The 18,241-nt window shown below is 36.2% G+C and overlaps 1 protein-coding gene across 1 annotated transcript in view; it reads right to left on the reverse strand.

Moving 5' to 3' along the window:
• Positions 1-5,827: 5,827 nt before the first annotated feature.
• The window catches only part of LOC108238510, a 31,759-nt gene continuing 19,345 nt past the window's right edge, over positions 5,828-18,241 (reverse strand). The window contains exon 5 of the mRNA XM_037976174.1: positions 5,828-5,884. Coding sequence (XP_037832102.1) covers positions 5,828-5,884 — 57 coding nt within the window. The remainder of the gene's footprint in view (positions 5,885-18,241) is intronic.

Below are 18,241 nucleotides of genomic sequence, written 5' to 3' on the forward strand. Positions count from 1 at the left end.
ATATCATCTCTGGCAAATTATTTTCCTGTTGGTAACACAAACACCAATCTAGCTATTGTTCTTTTATTCAGTTTCTTTTTATCAGATGATAGACCCTAATCAAAGGCTGGTCCATCTACTGCTCGAAATCACAGAGTGAAGGCTTATCTCTCTCTGTTTAGCATTGATGTAGGACAGTCACACAAGAATGAAAAGGCAAACACAGCAATCTTTAATCTTTTTTAATTTGATACCTTGGCTTGGAAGCTATCTTTACGTGTTTGTACTCTAGGTTTGGTTTCAGCCATGGTCCTCAAACTCAAAAATATATTATTATAAATATACCACAAACACTTATGTGTGTTTATAAATGACATTTTTTTGACTAGAGAAAAAAACAAAACTAATATTTGATTTAGAGAAAAAAATATTAAAATAAGACATGGACAAAAAAGTATGTGTACTTAATACAGTATAAAAAAGGCAAGAAAATTGTTTGATCATACGTTATTATCTTGAACACCACAAACAGACAAAATATTAAAGCATTAGTCCTTACAAATACAACTTGTGAAGAAATTTTTAAAAATGCAGTTATTGTGTACCATTTTGATGTTATTACAGTTTATACAGCAAATTTCCTTTTAGATGTGGATTATAACACCCCAAAAATTGAACAAATTTTAGTTGCTTATTTACATATTTGCAGTTTTACCTTTACCTGGCACTGTGTCACTCCACCTTTTAGACAGTCTGCAGCCTGCTGTGCTGTGGATGTTCACTCTTGAATCCATCACTGCTTTCTGTCACCGGTAACAAATCTGCTGTGCTTTTTCGACTCTCCGTTCATTAGCTGACATTACGGTGCAGCAGGATCTCTGAGGTTCCCCAGTTGGTGCAAGGAGTCAAAATGACAAAATAATAACAACATCTGTCTTTTGTCCAACGGTATTGACATGACATTACAGGTAGCAAATTGTTTGTGTTGTGAAGTGTGTCTGGATGATACCTCAAGCTTATGACTACAACTCCAGAGTGTGTCAGGGTTTGCAGGAGTTGATGGCTAATGTTTGGTGGGGCAGACAAATATGTGACGCTGTGACTATTTTTGACAGTATGGATTTAATAAGAAATCCATCCATTACCTGACTGCCTCAACAATAACCTTTGTGAGATATTTTTGTAAAAAAAAAAAAATCTCTGGAGAGAAGAGGCTCTTTACTATCAGAGTGCAGTTTTTTTTCCTCACTGTGCAACCCTGAATCCTGAGTGCTATCAGAGCATCGTTAGCAGCTCTGTCAAGTTCTTTATTGGATTTGTGGAAGTTTACACTCCACTAACCACAGCCGAACCTGTTGTGTTGGACAGCATTACAATTGTCAAACACACACATTTCCTTTTGGAATGTTGGAGGTGAAATGTAGGCTTACTATTTGAAAATATGAACAAAATTGTATTTTACTTTTGCTAAACACTAATCAAAGGTCTTCCTGATCTATGGCCTAAACCACACCAGATGGATAAAAATTGTATAATTTTTTATTTATTTAACTTCTAACTAGTATTGCCAGCAAAGTTAAATGTTAAATGTGATGACATTCCAATAAGAGATGGTGTCATTTTAAGGGTCCTCTCAATTTCCGTGGGTCACGGATGAGCCCTTGGCAACATCATTAAAAGACACCATGAAATCAACTCCGGTCACACAGATTAGGTGACATCTACCTTTGCTGATGCCATCATGTCTGTGACAGCAGTATTGCACTACTCCTAATCCATGGACTAACAAGCTCTCCACTACAATACAAGCAGCTACAAGCATCCAAAATCAGCCATCAACTGCTGTCAGGTCAGTTAAAAAAAAGTAAATGGTGGTAAGTTTAGAATAAAAGTGAGCAATCAAAACTTTTCAACACATTAACCAGAACAGCAACAGAAAAGATAAAGATATATATTATATTTTCAATCACATCTTGGACATAGCGCTCCTCAGAAATGTTAAAGTTAATTTTCCTGACTTACTGTATTGTTAAAAATATGTAACTTTTCAATGTTTTTGTAACATGATTTATACTTTGGAGTTGTGGTAATTCAGCTGGACAATATTTCACTAACATTTATGTTCTTGTGTCGTCAAGCAATAAATGTTTTTTTTTTTCTTTTTCTTTCTTTCTTTAAAAAAAAATACCAGAACATTTGTGACTCTGGCTTTTGAATCATACTCAGTGCATATTAAACCAAACCATTTGGATAAAAATACATATTATCCCTCAATCATACTGTACCCTTTATATCAACATACATATCTTATTGTCTTACAGGGAAGAAAGAGCTTAATAGGTATTCAGCTATTAGGTCTAATAGCTACTACCACACCATTAAAGGGTACTCCTCTCTTTATTAACCAGTGCAATAGTCTACCTTGTGCAATCAATATTCTTAGCTGTGAGCAACCATGCAATCAAAATGACACACACATTTTTTATGCACACACACACACACACACACACACACACACACACACACACACACACACACACACACACACACATGCATCGGTGTGTGTGTGATATATATATATATATATATATATATATAAACAATTTTAAATTGGTCTATATATTAGTAATTATTTTTTAATGGTTGCATATAGAACAAAAACATGATGCACAGTCGCATATAATTTTGTTGTACTTTTTGGACAATGACAAGGAACTCTGAAAACATAATTCATAATACATATTTCAGCAAGCAAAACCCAGCATCTTTTTAGAAGTTCAACACATTTTCAGTGGTTCTCTTTTCTTTTTGCCATGTTTTGAAGTTTCTTTGAGCATGATAGACAAGCCAATTTGATTAACACATTTCTACCTCATTGCAGATATCAGTCCTTTTTTTAGAGGTTTAATTATAAATGTTACTTCTCACTGGCATTTGTATTTATGGCTTTAATCTGTATAAAATCTCTCTTCAGTGCAAAGGCTCCACTCTCTTCCAAAATTGTAGTCTGCTTCTCATATAAATGTATATATTGAAATTATACTCTTTTTCTACCTGCTCTCAAATGTCAACATTCACATCTTATTCACACAGCATTTACTGACCCTGTCACCTACTTTGTTTTGTGTGTGGACAAATGAATTAAGATTCAAGGGCCTTGGTAATGGAAAAGTGTTTTAATTTCCCTCTGACATTAAGATGTTGTGCCTCATAGGCATTTTGTGGTGCAGCACTCGGCGGCTGCTCTCTGGCTCTGCCATTGCCCCCCATGTTCCACTTAAACACTTCAATCACAGCAAAAGATCAAAGGAGCTGTTAAACTAATCATGTGGAGACACAAGAGATGAAACTCCCCCTGTATTTGGTGCTTTTCCTATTAGTACCCCCCCTTTCTCCCTCCTCGTGCTCCCTTCCTATAACCCTATTAACAAACAGTGCAAATCCAAGGAGGAGGTTTGCTGGCTTAGTTGTCTGCAACATAACAAACAGTGATGCTAAACAAATGGGTGTGCAGTTTCTATGAGCTGCATTACTGAGCAAGAAATGTGAATCGTCTGGGATTTTTTTCAGCTCTGCAGTGCTTAAGGAGAAAAAATACCATCATCTTCTAATTTATAGACACAAATGTGTAGCACATAGTGTTAGACCAAAATTTTCAGATAATGTCAACAGCTAAATGAAAGCTAAGTCTTTTTATTTTAACCTTCGTCACATAGATTAAAGGCCTAGCACCTCTTGCCCACCACCTTTCAAGCCAGAGTTTTAAACTAAAATCCTCTTATATTGAGAAATGCCAAACTTTGAGTTGTTTTGGTCAAACCTTTTAAATCTCTTGTGACAGTGTGAGATCTTGCAAGATGTGTCACAGTAGTTGTTGAGAATAAAGCTCAACTACTACCACATCAGAATTTAGCCTAAAGTCTGTAAAATCCATTATTATAGACATGTTTGTGTTCACAAAAGTCACTTAGCTGTGGCAGTCAACATGAATGGTGTTGACTCCTGAAGTTAATCAGTTGTATTTGCACATACTCTGATTGTTTTCTGAGAGATGGTCCAGTGGTTCATGAGATATTTTGTTAATGCTACAAAATGAATACTCACACTCATGCACAGAAACGCAGGCATGAGCAAAAACAATAGTGCTGGTTTGCCTTCAGTGGCGGGCAATAAAAATGGTAACACTGCAATTTATTATTGTTGTTTTTCTTTCAGCTGCTCCCTTCTTCAGGGGTCGCCACAGCAAGCGATTTCACACGAAAGATTTGGCAATTGTTTTACACTGGATGCCCTTCCTGCCACAACCCGGGCTTGAACCCACAGCCTCAGGATAACAAAACTGACCACCAAACTACTGTGGCCCTTCTAAAACTGCAATTTATTATTGTTTAAAACTTCATTTAGACTGAAAAGGCATAGGTGATCATTTCAAAAGGACACATTTTTTAATTTATATTTATATTTCCATCTGCCACAGCAAACCTTAGAAGCAAAACTATAAAACATGACTGTAAAAAAAAAAGAAAAACCTAAGGAGGTGAGACCTAAACTGAGTTTGTTTCTTTGCAGCTTCGTAATGAAACACTTGCAAGAGGAAGGACAGTCTATAGTGGTCCTTCAGAGTCCATACTGCAGCTTAATAACTTCCCAGAAGAGACCCTCTGCCACTTTTCACAAGCTCTCAAGAGGCTACCATATTGGATAATAACTTGTTATAAAGCAGGTGAAAACGTGGTAGGTTTCAAAGAAAAAAAAAAAAAAGAGAAACGGGTCAAGTGGTTGGGCTTTTTTCTTATTTTCTTGCAGGAACAAAAAAAAACAATCTTTGAAATTTAAAGCAATACGAAGTTAGATAGACAGGCAGATGGAAGAGGCAGCTAATCTGTAATAAACCAAGAGCATGGACCCATCTGTAAACCTTAATATAACAGCCTTGAATTTTTATTAATTACTTGATTTCATTTCAATAACTTCCACAAACTGCTAAGTGTTCTGCTACATTAAATATTGTAGGGCTTTGAATGCATCATCACTTCCTAAACCAATGCATTTACTCACAGTACCACAGGGACACATCTCTGAACATTGCACTCTTTTTAAAAGCCTCATCAAACCCAGACATATCAGTTTGTTATGTTTTTCAGCTGTGACCTATAAACTGATATCTTGGGCCAAGCTTGCAAAAATTCATTTTGATTTAATGCAGAAATGTAATGTAGTGTAACAAAGGTTAATTTGACAGGTCTTTATGTTTCAATCACTAATTAAGTTGTTTCATTTTGGAGCCTAAATAAGGCAACCAGTCAATGAATTTATGCTATTGCGGAAATACATATCAGCAGAAGAACTGAAATGAAGCAATTAATGGTGAGCAACAAAAACTCATTAGTTTAATGGAGAAAAAAACAAACAAGCAAAAAAAATAGAAAAATGCCGAGAGTGTTTTCATGCCTTTCTCGGTTTGTTTGCTTTAACAGTTGATAAATGTGCAGACACATTTCCTCTTTATATTTTAACTCTGCTATCATAATTGCAACATTCATTCCATTATTGAATGGTGTCCAGATTAAATTAATTCATTCATGAAAATTTTACACAGTTCTCCGAATATTACATTTCCTGTTCTAAACGAAGGAGTTTTAGGACTCCAGCTTCCGTTGTGAGACAAAAAGGACAAAAAAACAATTAAAATCACAAAAAGTAGATAGAAGAAGGAGAAGTTTCGATCTGATTACTGAGGAGGGAAAGTAGCTCCTGACAAGGCACATAAACTCTTTGGAGCCCCACTTTGAGTCTCCTTCTGCCAGTCCTTTCACAAGGAAGTTAATGATGCTGGCAAGAAGATGAATCACCTCAGACAGCACACAGAGCAGCACTGACAAGTGAGCACCGGCGAGTCTGACACCTGCAAGTAGCAGAAGAAAGACTAATAGTCATGTCAGCTGCTACCTGTAGGAGTTGAGCTATGTCTCTCTGAGCTGAAAGAAACTGTCCCTATGATTGTTGGAGAAAAGCAACCTGAGGGATATGGATGACTGGACTATAACAAAACATGTCCAATGTGAAGAAATGTTGGATGACTTCTGCGACAAAAAGTTTATTTTTTGTTGTTGTTGTTTTATTTTTATTTATTTATTTATTTGTATCTCCCAAATTTTGGTGGTGATCAATAATTTAAGTGCGTGTGTGTTCGTTTTTCTGCCATGTTAGCAAAATATTCCACAAATCAGTATGGATTCTAATGAAACTCTCAGAACGTAATTGCTGGATGTTCATCTACAACTGATGGATTTTTAAAGTCAACCAGATTCAAGATGGCTGACACAGAAAGTTGACGAGGACACAGTGCAGCCTTAATGTCAAGGCACAAATAACCTCTAAACTGCAGAATGCCTCACACAAATTTTATTTTATTAATATGCCCTATTTCTTTATTCTTTTGAAAAACTCCTAACTAAAACTTACAGTAGATATGAGAATTATGCTTATATTGTTGTGAGCATAACAAACATACCAAATTGACAAATTAAAACAATGAAATTGTATGGGGACGGAATAAAGTGATGGATTTCCGCTTTTGTTGTTTTGGCTTCCCTTCCATCAATTGATCCATCAATAAATGAAAACTAACATTAACTGCCATGGTTAAGATAAGGTGTTTTTTGTTTTTGTTGTTGTTTGTGTTGATCTCTGTATTTCTTTTTTATATATGAGCTTAGTCACTTTTGGTTATTCATTTGAGTCATATTTATGGACACAAGATGTCCTTGTTTCCAGCTCCTCACATGCCACCTGTATTTCATGAGTAATCAGCACATCTGTTGTCACTTACTCATCAACCATCCCTGCTTATATACTCTTTATTTTCCACAGTTCTTGTCAGATTGCCCTGTTAGCTCCTGGTTCTTCCTGATGGTTGCTGTTTTGTCTCATTATGCATCCTTGGATATCTGCCAGTTTAGTTATTAAATTTCTAGTTTTGATCCTCATCCACCTCCCTTCTGCTTGCCTGCATTTGGGTCCGTTCAACCACCAGATGACATCAGTACAGCTAATAACCAACAAAAGTTAAAGCCAAAAAGGCAATTGTTGTGCAATATAGAAAAGGGTTATTAAATTAAACAAACACCAATATTATGTTATACAAACCTTGTTTAGCTGGGTCGGCTTGCTTTTGTCTTTTTGGTGCTTTTTAGTTGTTTCAATTTCTATGAATATTTCTTCGAGGATTCCAAATAAACGATTTAGGCCTGAACCCGACTGCTCCATTAAAATGATGGAACAGATTTTTGATCTCATTGTGTAACACTCCAGTTTTGTCAGATGTCGTCACAGCTAAAATCACAGCCATGTGTTAATGAGAAATTCCTATGTGTATCATCCTCTAAAAGCGAGCCATTATCAAAAGCAGTAAAACAAATGTGACAGCCAAGAGATCGTCCTCTCTCCCTGGACCCTCGTAAAGTCCCCACAGGGATGGTGTGATGAACGATTCAAGGCCAGCTCTGGCCCAGGGATGCTCCACTGAACCATGCTTTGATCTATCATCTGGCTTTCCCTTATTAATGATGAGGTCACAGCGTTGAGGGTCACGGCATTGCTGATAAAAGTGCAAAGCCTGCTATTTGTTACGAGCCCAACTTGACTGATCATAACTCTTTTGATGAAAGGGGACAAGATTTCACACCCTCATGCTGTCACTCCATAGACAGGCCAGTGTTCCTCATAATATACTGTCATTCCAGGCTCCCAGTGAATGAGCCCCATCATAGGCAATGTAGGACTAAATGAAGTGATTGTTATCACTCATAGGACAATTATTAGGGTCTTCTGGGGACAGTTTGTGACTCCAGTCCTGGTGATGAACACATGCACTTACTGTATGATCAACTAAAATTGCTCTGCCTGTAGCTTACAGTAAAAGGGGATGACCAACACTTTGGAAACAGCTGATACTGTGGACTTGGCAAAATATGAGTCTGGAAAAAATGCAAAAATGTACAGAAAGTCTATCAACTTTTATGTTTCATAAAGGAAACTAAGTCTGTAATTTTGTCAAACACTGTCTTATTTATTTTATTTGTACCACTTTTGAAAAATAAATACTGTTATTTTTTTATCTAAATCCAATCTTTTAAAATGCATTATTTTACTACATTTTATTTTTCATCATTTTTGTGCATCAATGAGTTTTGCAAACTTGGAGAGGGGTTTATTAGTTTACTGAGAAGGTAAGATGTGGGTAAGTCTATGTTAATCTAGAGAAGGGGTGCATGATTTTAGAAAAACTTGCAATGTGTGATAGTATTGTTTAATATTGTGAAAATCCCAAATTTTCTTGCTCCTCACTTTATCTTCTATCATCAGTATCATCTAAACCAGGTATGACCGTCAAGGCCAGTGAGAGTCCACTGGAGTGACCAAATATGTTGTCAGCACACAGGACATAAACACATGGTACTTGAAACATAATGCTCCTTGATTTATTGCAGTCTAAGCAGTTCTTTGCAATATTGGCATTGCACTCACTGATATTGCAATGATGATATATTCGCAACATATTTTTCAGCCTTGGCATACAGTGATAAACTCAAGACACAATGTGGCTACATCACAGGTTATATCTGCAGCAAAAACTTCAAATCATTCGATAATTTAATTTTCGGGATATAAGAAGTGCTGGAGATGGACAAATGAAACCAACAGTTAAATGATCAAGTGAAGTCTTTGTGTTCCTTTTGTAAGTCACACTGATTTAATTCTCAGAAAAATGCCTTACACCCTAAAGACAAAGAAAATAGCATTTCCTGTCAGTGCTAGTTTTATTAGTTTCTCCTGAAGATTTCATGTGGTGTGCATTCTCTAATGCTTTTCTGTTCTCTTCATCTGTAGTAGGTTACCATAGACTTCTGCTTATTTCTGACCGTTCTCATCAACAGTTCTTCTGTTTATGCAGTTGCTCAGTAAATGCATTGTTCTTTTTGTTTGTTTGTTTGTTTATTCAAACATTTGAAGATAACTCCAGTGATTAACATCTTCAGAACTGCTCCAGCCCACGAGCTAAAATAGTTTAGTCCCAGAGATCCTATTTCTCTTTACTTTAAAAAGGTGTAAGTTGGTACTCCAATCTGCAAAACTTTTTGTCCTGCTCTACTGCTGCTTAATAATTCAAACACAGTTTTGTTTGAATCATTTAGTGTAACATAGCCTAATGAACAATATGGAAAAAGCATTTGAAAGTGTTTTATTTTAATTGTTCTATTTAAATAACTTGGATTAGTACATATGAATCTCCTCTTCCTGTGTCAATAATTAAAGCAGTGAGATCCTATTTGAATGTTGGTGTTCTTTGATGACATTTAGATGTCTAGAATGACACACTATAACAAATCATCCTGACCAATGTGCACAGGCTTTTTAGTAAAATCAAAAAACAGCATTATTGAAATTACTGTAATAAACTAAATGACTGCTTATTCAGCTCTTAACCTCATTGCTGCATCTTGGCTAAATTTATAACCTTTAAAATCTGTCATAAAGGTGTTTGCCATGATATTACATTATTGCTTGTTTAAATTTCTGGCATGCATGCAAGCTTTTCTGAAGGTCAATAAAAGTGGCTGCTAAAAACTGATACCGTTTTGTGAGATAAACCAAATATTTATTCTATTATCCTCTCAGGTTCTCAGTCTGAATATAAACCTCTAATGTGTTATGACAATGTATTTATTTTGATCAGTAAGAACCTTGGACACGAGCTACATGCATTAAGAACTATTTCCACTCCCATTTTCTATATTACTTATCTTACAGTTTAATCTTCAAACATATTAAACTTTCACATCAGATTTCCCCACAAACTGAAACCTATTCCTTAACCCTCAGGGATCTATCAGGGTTCATTGAATGAATCTCAAACATCAGAGAAATCACTGTCCTGGTTGAGTGGCATTTCTCTTTTCACTTTCAGTCCAGCAGCCTTGTTCCGCTTCATTTGAGCCGACATCCAGCCAAAGAATGATCGAAGCTGCCACAGGAGTCTTCTCAGACTTTTTGTGGGCGTATGTATGTCCTAGGCTCCTTTGTATTCATTAGCAGGCTAGTCACAACGGTGCAATGAAGCATATCCTCTTAGCGGCCTGCAGGGACTATCAGTTGAGTGACGGAGACAGATCGCAGGTGGACCAGCGAAGAGACCTACCATAGATTAACTCGTCTGCCAGCAGGGGGACTCCATGGTACCATTTGTTTTCAGCTCAGGAGATACTTTTTCTAATTAACCTTTGAGTGCAATACTTGATGCTGTAGAGGGAAGACCAATGAGTACCTGCTGGACTCATATTTGTGCGTGTTAATAAAAGAGAAATGTCTTCAAGAAGATTCCTTGAACTGTAAGTCACAACTCACAGGCCAGAAGATTACTGTGATCCTGTAAAATATCTCACTGCAAAATGTCATCTAGGTTTTGTTCAAAAATTAAAAAAAGAAAAAAAAGTAGTATTGATTCAGCAAATATAGACTTCTGACAAACCTAGACACAACAAATCTATCAAGATTATTGTTACTAATATTTGATTCGGCAGGGATACGCTCAGTTTGCCAAGAGGAGAAAAAAAAAAGATTAATTAAAAGAAAACTGTAACTAAAGATTGAGAAGTTTTAAAGCTTTCAAAGTAAATAAAATAAGTCTGTTTTACTTTTATACTACTACTCTAATATAAGGCACAGCCAGCATTCACTTAGTTACTGTATGTCCAGCACTACCAAAGTCCACTAACAGATGACAGTTCTTTTTGGTTTCTTTTTTTAAATTTGGTGGTTTAGTTCTCTTAACTCTTGAGCCTGTAGCCAGTATATGCTATCATCTGTTTGTAGTACAATCAATTGCTTTTATGAGGTCTGTGAGAGTGGGACTTTCCCACTGTGACATGGAAGAGTCTGGTTCAAACGATGAAACCTCACAGTGACTGATCTGCATGATTCAGGTGTGTAGTTACTAGCAAAATGTAAAAGTGCAAACTTGAAATTTACAAAAAAGCTTAACCTTAAGCTTAAACAAAATCATATAAAAACAGAAAAAGAAAAGTAAGCAATGCAGAAGTAAAACTAAAGATTTATAGTGTAGATAAAATGTGGTTTACACTCATCTAACACCAGTTGGCCAGCCAATATATTTTTAGTTCCTGTTTCTCTCTTAAAACTCCTAAAACTTTTGATAGCACTTTATAATAACCGCACCTTATGTAGCCTTATTCAGTCATTAATAAATGATTAATTAACCTTGAAAACATCATTAATTAAAGATGATTCATACTTAGTAAGCTATAAATTAAACAATCCACATGACAGTCAATTGTGACCATGTCATGTTTTTGCAACTGTTTCCTGTGTAAAGAGAAAATTGTGTGCTAAATATGCTAAAAAAGTTCTGCGAAAAGTTAAAAAAAGTTTTTAAACCTATCTTGTGTTTATTTAGTGATCATTTTCGAGCTAGCATCTTGCCCTTTTTTTAAATCCTTCACCGGTAGGATGATTTCTGTGCTTGGTAATATGATGACTACATTATATTTGTGCTATTTATAATTCCATTGATGATGAGTTCAAAACCTGAAGGTTTTGTAGAACAAGCTTTTTTAATGTACCACATTATTTCAGGGCAATTATTATCTATATATTACATGTTTATACAATAATTAATCTATACAGTATATTTTAAAACATGAACAAAATGAAACAAAACTAAATAAGCCAAGTTTTCTTGTCTATGCTCCATTTACAGCACACACAAGTTGGACTTACGTCTCAGTCTTACCAAAAGGACTCTGGACATACAGTGTCAAACTTCTTATTAACTGTCAAATGTTGCCTGGAGGGCAAGACACAGTCTCCTCTGCAAATAAATCCAAAATGGCTATCCCAGGAAGATTTCCCCAAGCTTTGAGACATTCAAGCTTTAGATTAAAAAATGTGTAATTCCATAGCCATCTGGCTCAAGAAAAGGAATGTAAGAGCTAAATGGATGCCAGCCCGACACCACATCTTGGAATGGGCTATTGCTTTCCAAATTACTCGAGGCTGTGTCCCTCCCCATGTATTTGTGCAGTGGCACTTGCTTGTTTTCTGTCTGCCCTACCCTCTTCACAAAGTTTAAAAAGTAATCTTTTCTCAGAGCATGGCTGTTTTTGATAAGGGATCTAAACTGGGTCAAGGACTCAGAGTAAAGTCATTGAACAGTAATTAAAGCAGCCGCCGATGCTACAGTTCAGAATGTCTCCACCATGAGCTTTGAGATAGAAATCCATTCAAGGATTTGGAGAGCTTTTGTTTCTCTCTTCTCATGAGTAAAATGATTTTAGTCTTTCTCTTTTTTCTGGCAAACTGGGTAATTAAGTGAGCTGAGTTAGTATCGAGCCGTTGGAGGGAGACGTTCTGCCTGATCACATACAATGCATAATGCCACTCATTGGAAGCAGTGGCAGGACACTGAAAACATTTGAGGTGCTGGGATGCTACAACCTGGGTTTGAATAGTTATTTTTGAAGTTCTGTATGTTACAACTGTTCTCTGTAATCCATAATAATCCTTATATCAGTGCTCTATTAAAATATGACCATTATTTGCTACTTAATTTTACTGATCTTTAAATAAACCAAAGACAAAGCCATATACTTTTCTGCAGATATTGTATGTTGAAGACTCTTTGTATTGCAGTCTAGTCCTAAATTAGAGTACTGCAAGGAACTTCTATAAGTCAGTAAAAGAAAATGCAAAAAATAAACATAATTATATTCCAAACTGAGGAACAATATGTGAACTAATATTCCCACCAATGGGACCGCCATTGCCTTGTGAAATTCATAATCCCCCTCTGTAAGAAGATGATATTTGGCAGCCACCTCCATCTACAGTAACACAGTAACATTGTGCCTGTGGTCTTTTGCTTCTTTAGGAGCACCACTGGCTGAGTATTTGAAGTTTTTAATCTGGAACTCCAGAGACTAAGGTCACCTTTCACTATCCCCCTCTCTCCCTCTTTTATTTGCTCCTGCTTAGTTCTGGCAACCCTGCTATTTCACACACTATTAAAAGAAATCTGCTAATGCAAGGAGCGAGGTCCTTGGCTTGTGGAATGGAAAATGATGGCATTTCTGAATTCTGTCTCTCTTAAAAGACCCTGGGCGTCTTGTGCAGGGTTTATGACCCTAAGATTAGTCACTTTTTGGAGCTGGATGTACTGCCTAGGGCTATTTCTGCCAGAAACTGATTTTCATATTGATGTGCGATGTTGAACCCTCTCCAGTCCACATATTGGCTCATGCATCACCTGGACTCTGCAGCTGTCAAGCCTCAGTGATAGCAAGTGAAGCAGACAATTCCTCTTTTAATAAATAAACAAGTGTGGTACTGCAAGTAAATATTATATTCCAAACGCTCGGAGCTACGTACTGCACATTTCATTACCATTAACATTGCATGATGTTCAATCTCAATTTTCTCTAAATTTCCTCTTGCAAGGCATTGATATTTATTACTCTGTTTCACACATACTAAAAATAATAAAAAAACAAACAAACATCCTAATAGTTAACTATAAAACAATGTTTTATTTTGATTTAGCATCATTTTGTAGCTGTATGTTCTTTTAGTTAAAAAAAAATGTTTCAACAAATATAGATTTATTATTATTGTTCAGCTTTACTTATTCTGCCTCACTTGTAACTAAGGATCGAGATTCTGATGATATGCACAAAAAAAACACGGTTTTACTGTATTAAAACAAAAATATAAAAAAAAAAATCAAATACATGATGCATTTGATTTTATTTAAACCTCAAAAATGCAATTACAAATGTTTTTGCTGCCTAAATAATATCACATTATGCTTATTAATGATTGTTTTATGGCTGTATTAGTATATGTTAGAGTATATTTCATCTTCTAACATGCTAACTCTTATACCTTGTTGTAAACACTTGTTTCAAAACAGCATTACTTTTAAAAGAGACACAGGTGTTGCTTCTCTGGTAGACGAGCCATGACTGATTGTGTTATTATCAGCCCAATAAAATGTACAACCAACTGACATCTTTCTTTTAAATAAGTATAAAAGTTTAGGGGAATTCCCCCCTCGACCACTGCACACAGCTGAATGACAGCTCAGAGCAACAGGTAGGAAAGGGGGAGGACTGCTCGGCACACCATGGGACCAGAGGAGGGACAAAACAAACAGAAATAAAAAGGCTTTCTCTCTGTTTTTTTAATTAAAAGCCATTTAAACTGCACAAATTGTATGTGGAAAAAATTTAGTGGTTTCAACACTGTGACTTTTTAAGAATGTGGCATGGTGGAACCTTGAAACTGGGAATTGTTCCATGCCTACTTCCAAGTACAATCATCCTTTTTGTGGACAAACTATGCACACTGGTCAAAAATATCAGTATACTTCACAGTGCTGGCCTTTTTACACTTGGCAAGGCAAAAAAAAGCAGTTGGGGAATTACATGGAGCAGAGCTTTGCATGCATTACAGGGTGGAAGACTAAAGAGAGATTATCCAAGGCCAGATGTGTCTCTCTCCAAGGAAAAAAAGAAGAAGAAAAAAAAGAAACATGCAGTCCGCTAAGAAGCAGCCACATCCTGCTGCCGCTGGTGAGCGTCAAGCAGTGGGGCGTCGGCGGTCGGCTGTCTGCAGCATCATGCCGTCTGTCTCTGAAAGTGCAAGATTTCAGGTTTAGGAAGCAGCTGCCTTTGAATGCTGTCGCCACATCATCCATCATACTTCAGACAAACCTTTTCCAAGTTGACTGACTGACTGTAATGCAGCATTAGCTTCTGTTTGCTCAGAGGCAGATGTCATGCCTGTTTATGCATTTTTGAGAGGAGAAAACATGGACTTTAAATTTGCCTGTGACAGATGTAAAACTATTTCCAAGTATGAAAATGTTAAGTTTGCACGAAGTACAGTGGGTAGAAAGCTTCTAAAACAAAGTTATACATTACTCTGTATTCCTAATATCACCCTACCGACTTTATATCAGCGTAATTGTAAAGTACAAGTTATTTGATAAGCATTTCAAGGCTGCAGTTCATGAGCTATGACTCTACAGCAGAGAAACCAGCATGCTTCTCTAGGTACAGAATTGCATTTTATTGAGCCAGGGCTTGTCAGCATTTTTGGTGAGCTGGTAAAATATAATTGTGTCATCCTTTATAAAGCAGTGTTGGGTTGACAGCGCCCAGAGAAGCTTCATTACTCTGCTTTTTATTGGGGTGTGAAGAAGGGACATTCTGTTGGTGATGAATAACGTCTCTCTCGCATAAAGTCAAGGTAAAACACACTCACAGTGGTGGTGGGGCGCCGACGCACGTGTATGAATCATCTAAAATGAAATCAATTCAGCTGAAAAATTAGGGCTGGTTGCTGTAATGGTTTTTATTTGCTGTTCATCAATAGCAATATTGATTAGCAAGTAGAATCAAATTCTATGGGAAAAGGGTAAAAATGCAACACATATTTGAGCATAAATGCAACAAATGCTTTAAGTGACATCTATTAATCCATTATATTTTTTTTGCAAATGTTGTTACCACCAAAGCCAAGAACAGAATTTCTTAATTTGTCTCCAAGCTTTCGTGTTTTATGCAGGGAGCTGAAGTTTAGTCAACGAAGTATTAAATAAAAACACCACAATTTGTCTTTAAATAGAAAAGCTGCAAAGATAAACAAACTTTGTTTGTCTCTATTAAAACTGAATTATATTCGATGTCTCCCAGCTCCCATATAAGATAGTAAATACCCACATTTACCTTTTCTTGGATTTAAAATTCTCACTGTGACTTTTCACCAACAAACACTTTTTAAATGGGACTTGTAACTTATTTTACTTTTTAAATAAAAACAGAGAGCTTCATTTATTTAAACTTTATTAGTTTTACTAATGGTGAGCTTCTACTTCTAATTCCTATTGTTATCACATTGTTTTCCATATTTATGCTGAACCCCCTTTTTTAATGACTTATAGTCTGTGAAATGTTTGCTAAACTGCTCTTTGTGTTTTTCTTCTCTTAAAAAATCACACCGTGGAGCTGGAAGTTGGATTAATGAAGTGTCTAAAAGACTAGCATGATTTCATTAATATGTTTTTCTCTATGTAATATTATTATCATTTACATATTTGCAAAACAAAGGACAGGAAATCTGTTATAATTAAGTTTTTCTGGTGTCGTTTTGAAAATTAATCATGTATTTTTGGTCAAAAGAAGGGCCGCTGCAGCGGGATCAAGGAGCCACATGTGGCCCTAGAGCCACAGGTTGCAGAACATTTCATTCAAGCTGCTTCAGTCAAAATCATAAACATAGGAACCCAAGGATCTTGATCAAACATGATTAAGGTTAGAGAGGGGGTCGCTCCAGGGACTCGCACTTTAAATGGAGCTCTAAAGTTTCCAATTTCATTTCCTATGCACAATCAAGCACACACCCAGGAGAGGGAGGATATTTAGGATCCACTGAATGGATGTGAAGGAAGCACTTAGTAACAGCAAAAAAAGGGGGCAGCACAAGTTGATTAATGCAACGATGAATAATAAAGCCACAGCAGATCTGCAGGGAAATGTAAGGTCCTATTTTCCTTTTCTCATGACAGGGATTAAGCACAAATATCCCTGACTGGTATTAACTTCTTGCATGATTGCTCTGTTTCAAGATCGGGTTTTAGTCTGTATCTCTTTGCTAATTTTGCTGCAGGAAAGGCAGACATCATCCTCAGAAATAACAGTAATGAGACGCAGCCGATATCATCTGCAGGGCTCGAATGATAAGGGTTTTTAAAGGCCTCTCGACGCTCACATTCAGCACGGCAAATATTCAGGAGGTTTAACTTAGCTATTTCAAGCAATGATGCAATCATTTATTTATGTTTCCTGCAGATTTTATTTCTAAGTATTCACAACAGCATCACTAAACCTGTAAACAATACTAGTTTTTTCACAACATTCACATCTGTTTGAAGTATTCAGGCAAATTAAGCCACATCACAGATGCAGCTATTGTTAATCTAATCAAGGTTTGCTCCAGTTTATTAATAAAATTCATGTTATCACTAACCTTTTCAAAGCAAAAACTTAACAAGTAAACAACTCAAACAACTGAAGTTTCTCTTTCTCTTTTTTTTTTCCCAGAGCAGAAACAGACAAGCACAGCCCCAAACACTGAACCATAGGAGAGGTGTTTAGTAGGGGTAAACGTCACTAAGTGTAATTATAGAAGATCCTGCCCTCAGAAACTCTTCCAGTTCACTAAGTGAACAAGTGACAGCAACTTCTTTTTATCTCTTGAGCAAACATTGGCTTAAAAGAGCATGGCTTAGAGTCAATATCAAGTTATTACTCAAAATTGTTATCACAGTTTGTCAGGCACATAAAAAATTCTTCTGAAGTTGTCTATTTTTTTTTTTTTTTTCACATGCGCTCTTTCTCTCAACAGGAGTTAGTGGTACTAGTAAAAGAAACACAAAAGTCTAGATTGGAATATATTGTTTACGAATTGACCAAATCCACTGTGATATCTAAAAATGATTAATTAAAGACTCAATTAGTGTTTTGATACCATGGTTGGCACACAATAAATGGTGTTATTGCTTATCTGTGGCAGTTTTTCATATTTACATCTGCAGTAATGCTGGTGAAGACCTGAGAATGAGGCCTTGAAACCCTGGATTAATTAAAGACTTAGTGTCCCTTGAAGGAATGCACATCAGTCGCTGCCTTTCATGCCACAGTTATTATTCAAGATATTTAACACATCCACATCTCACAAGATCTGTTAATTCTCACATGAACATTATGTCAATATCTGTAATTTTGAGTATTTGAGTAAGTTATAGACATTTTTTATTTGGCTAAAATTAATTAGATATGGCTACCATCTTGAAATAGGGCGACTCCAAAACTTAATCAGTTGAAGGCATACATCCAATAACTACTTTCTGGGGGTTTCTTAAAAATGAATCCAGTGGTTTATGAGATATTTTGCTAACAGACATGTGACAATGTGTAGAGCTCAGAGTATGTGTAGGAGATAACTACTACTGTCACTTGTTTTCATCAAGTTGCTGTGGTGATTTGGCTTTTTTCTAGGTTTTGTTTTTGTTTTATTTTGATTTTAGTTCTTTGGTTTTTGTTTTGTTTGGTTGTACTTTTCGTTTTTGTCTCATGTTCATGTTCATGTTCATTTTCACTCTCCCCCAGTCATTCACTTCTCT

This window comes from Kryptolebias marmoratus, linkage group LG6, assembly GCF_001649575.2.
Source record: "Kryptolebias marmoratus isolate JLee-2015 linkage group LG6, ASM164957v2, whole genome shotgun sequence".
Classification (NCBI taxonomy): domain Eukaryota; kingdom Metazoa; phylum Chordata; class Actinopteri; order Cyprinodontiformes; family Rivulidae; genus Kryptolebias; species Kryptolebias marmoratus.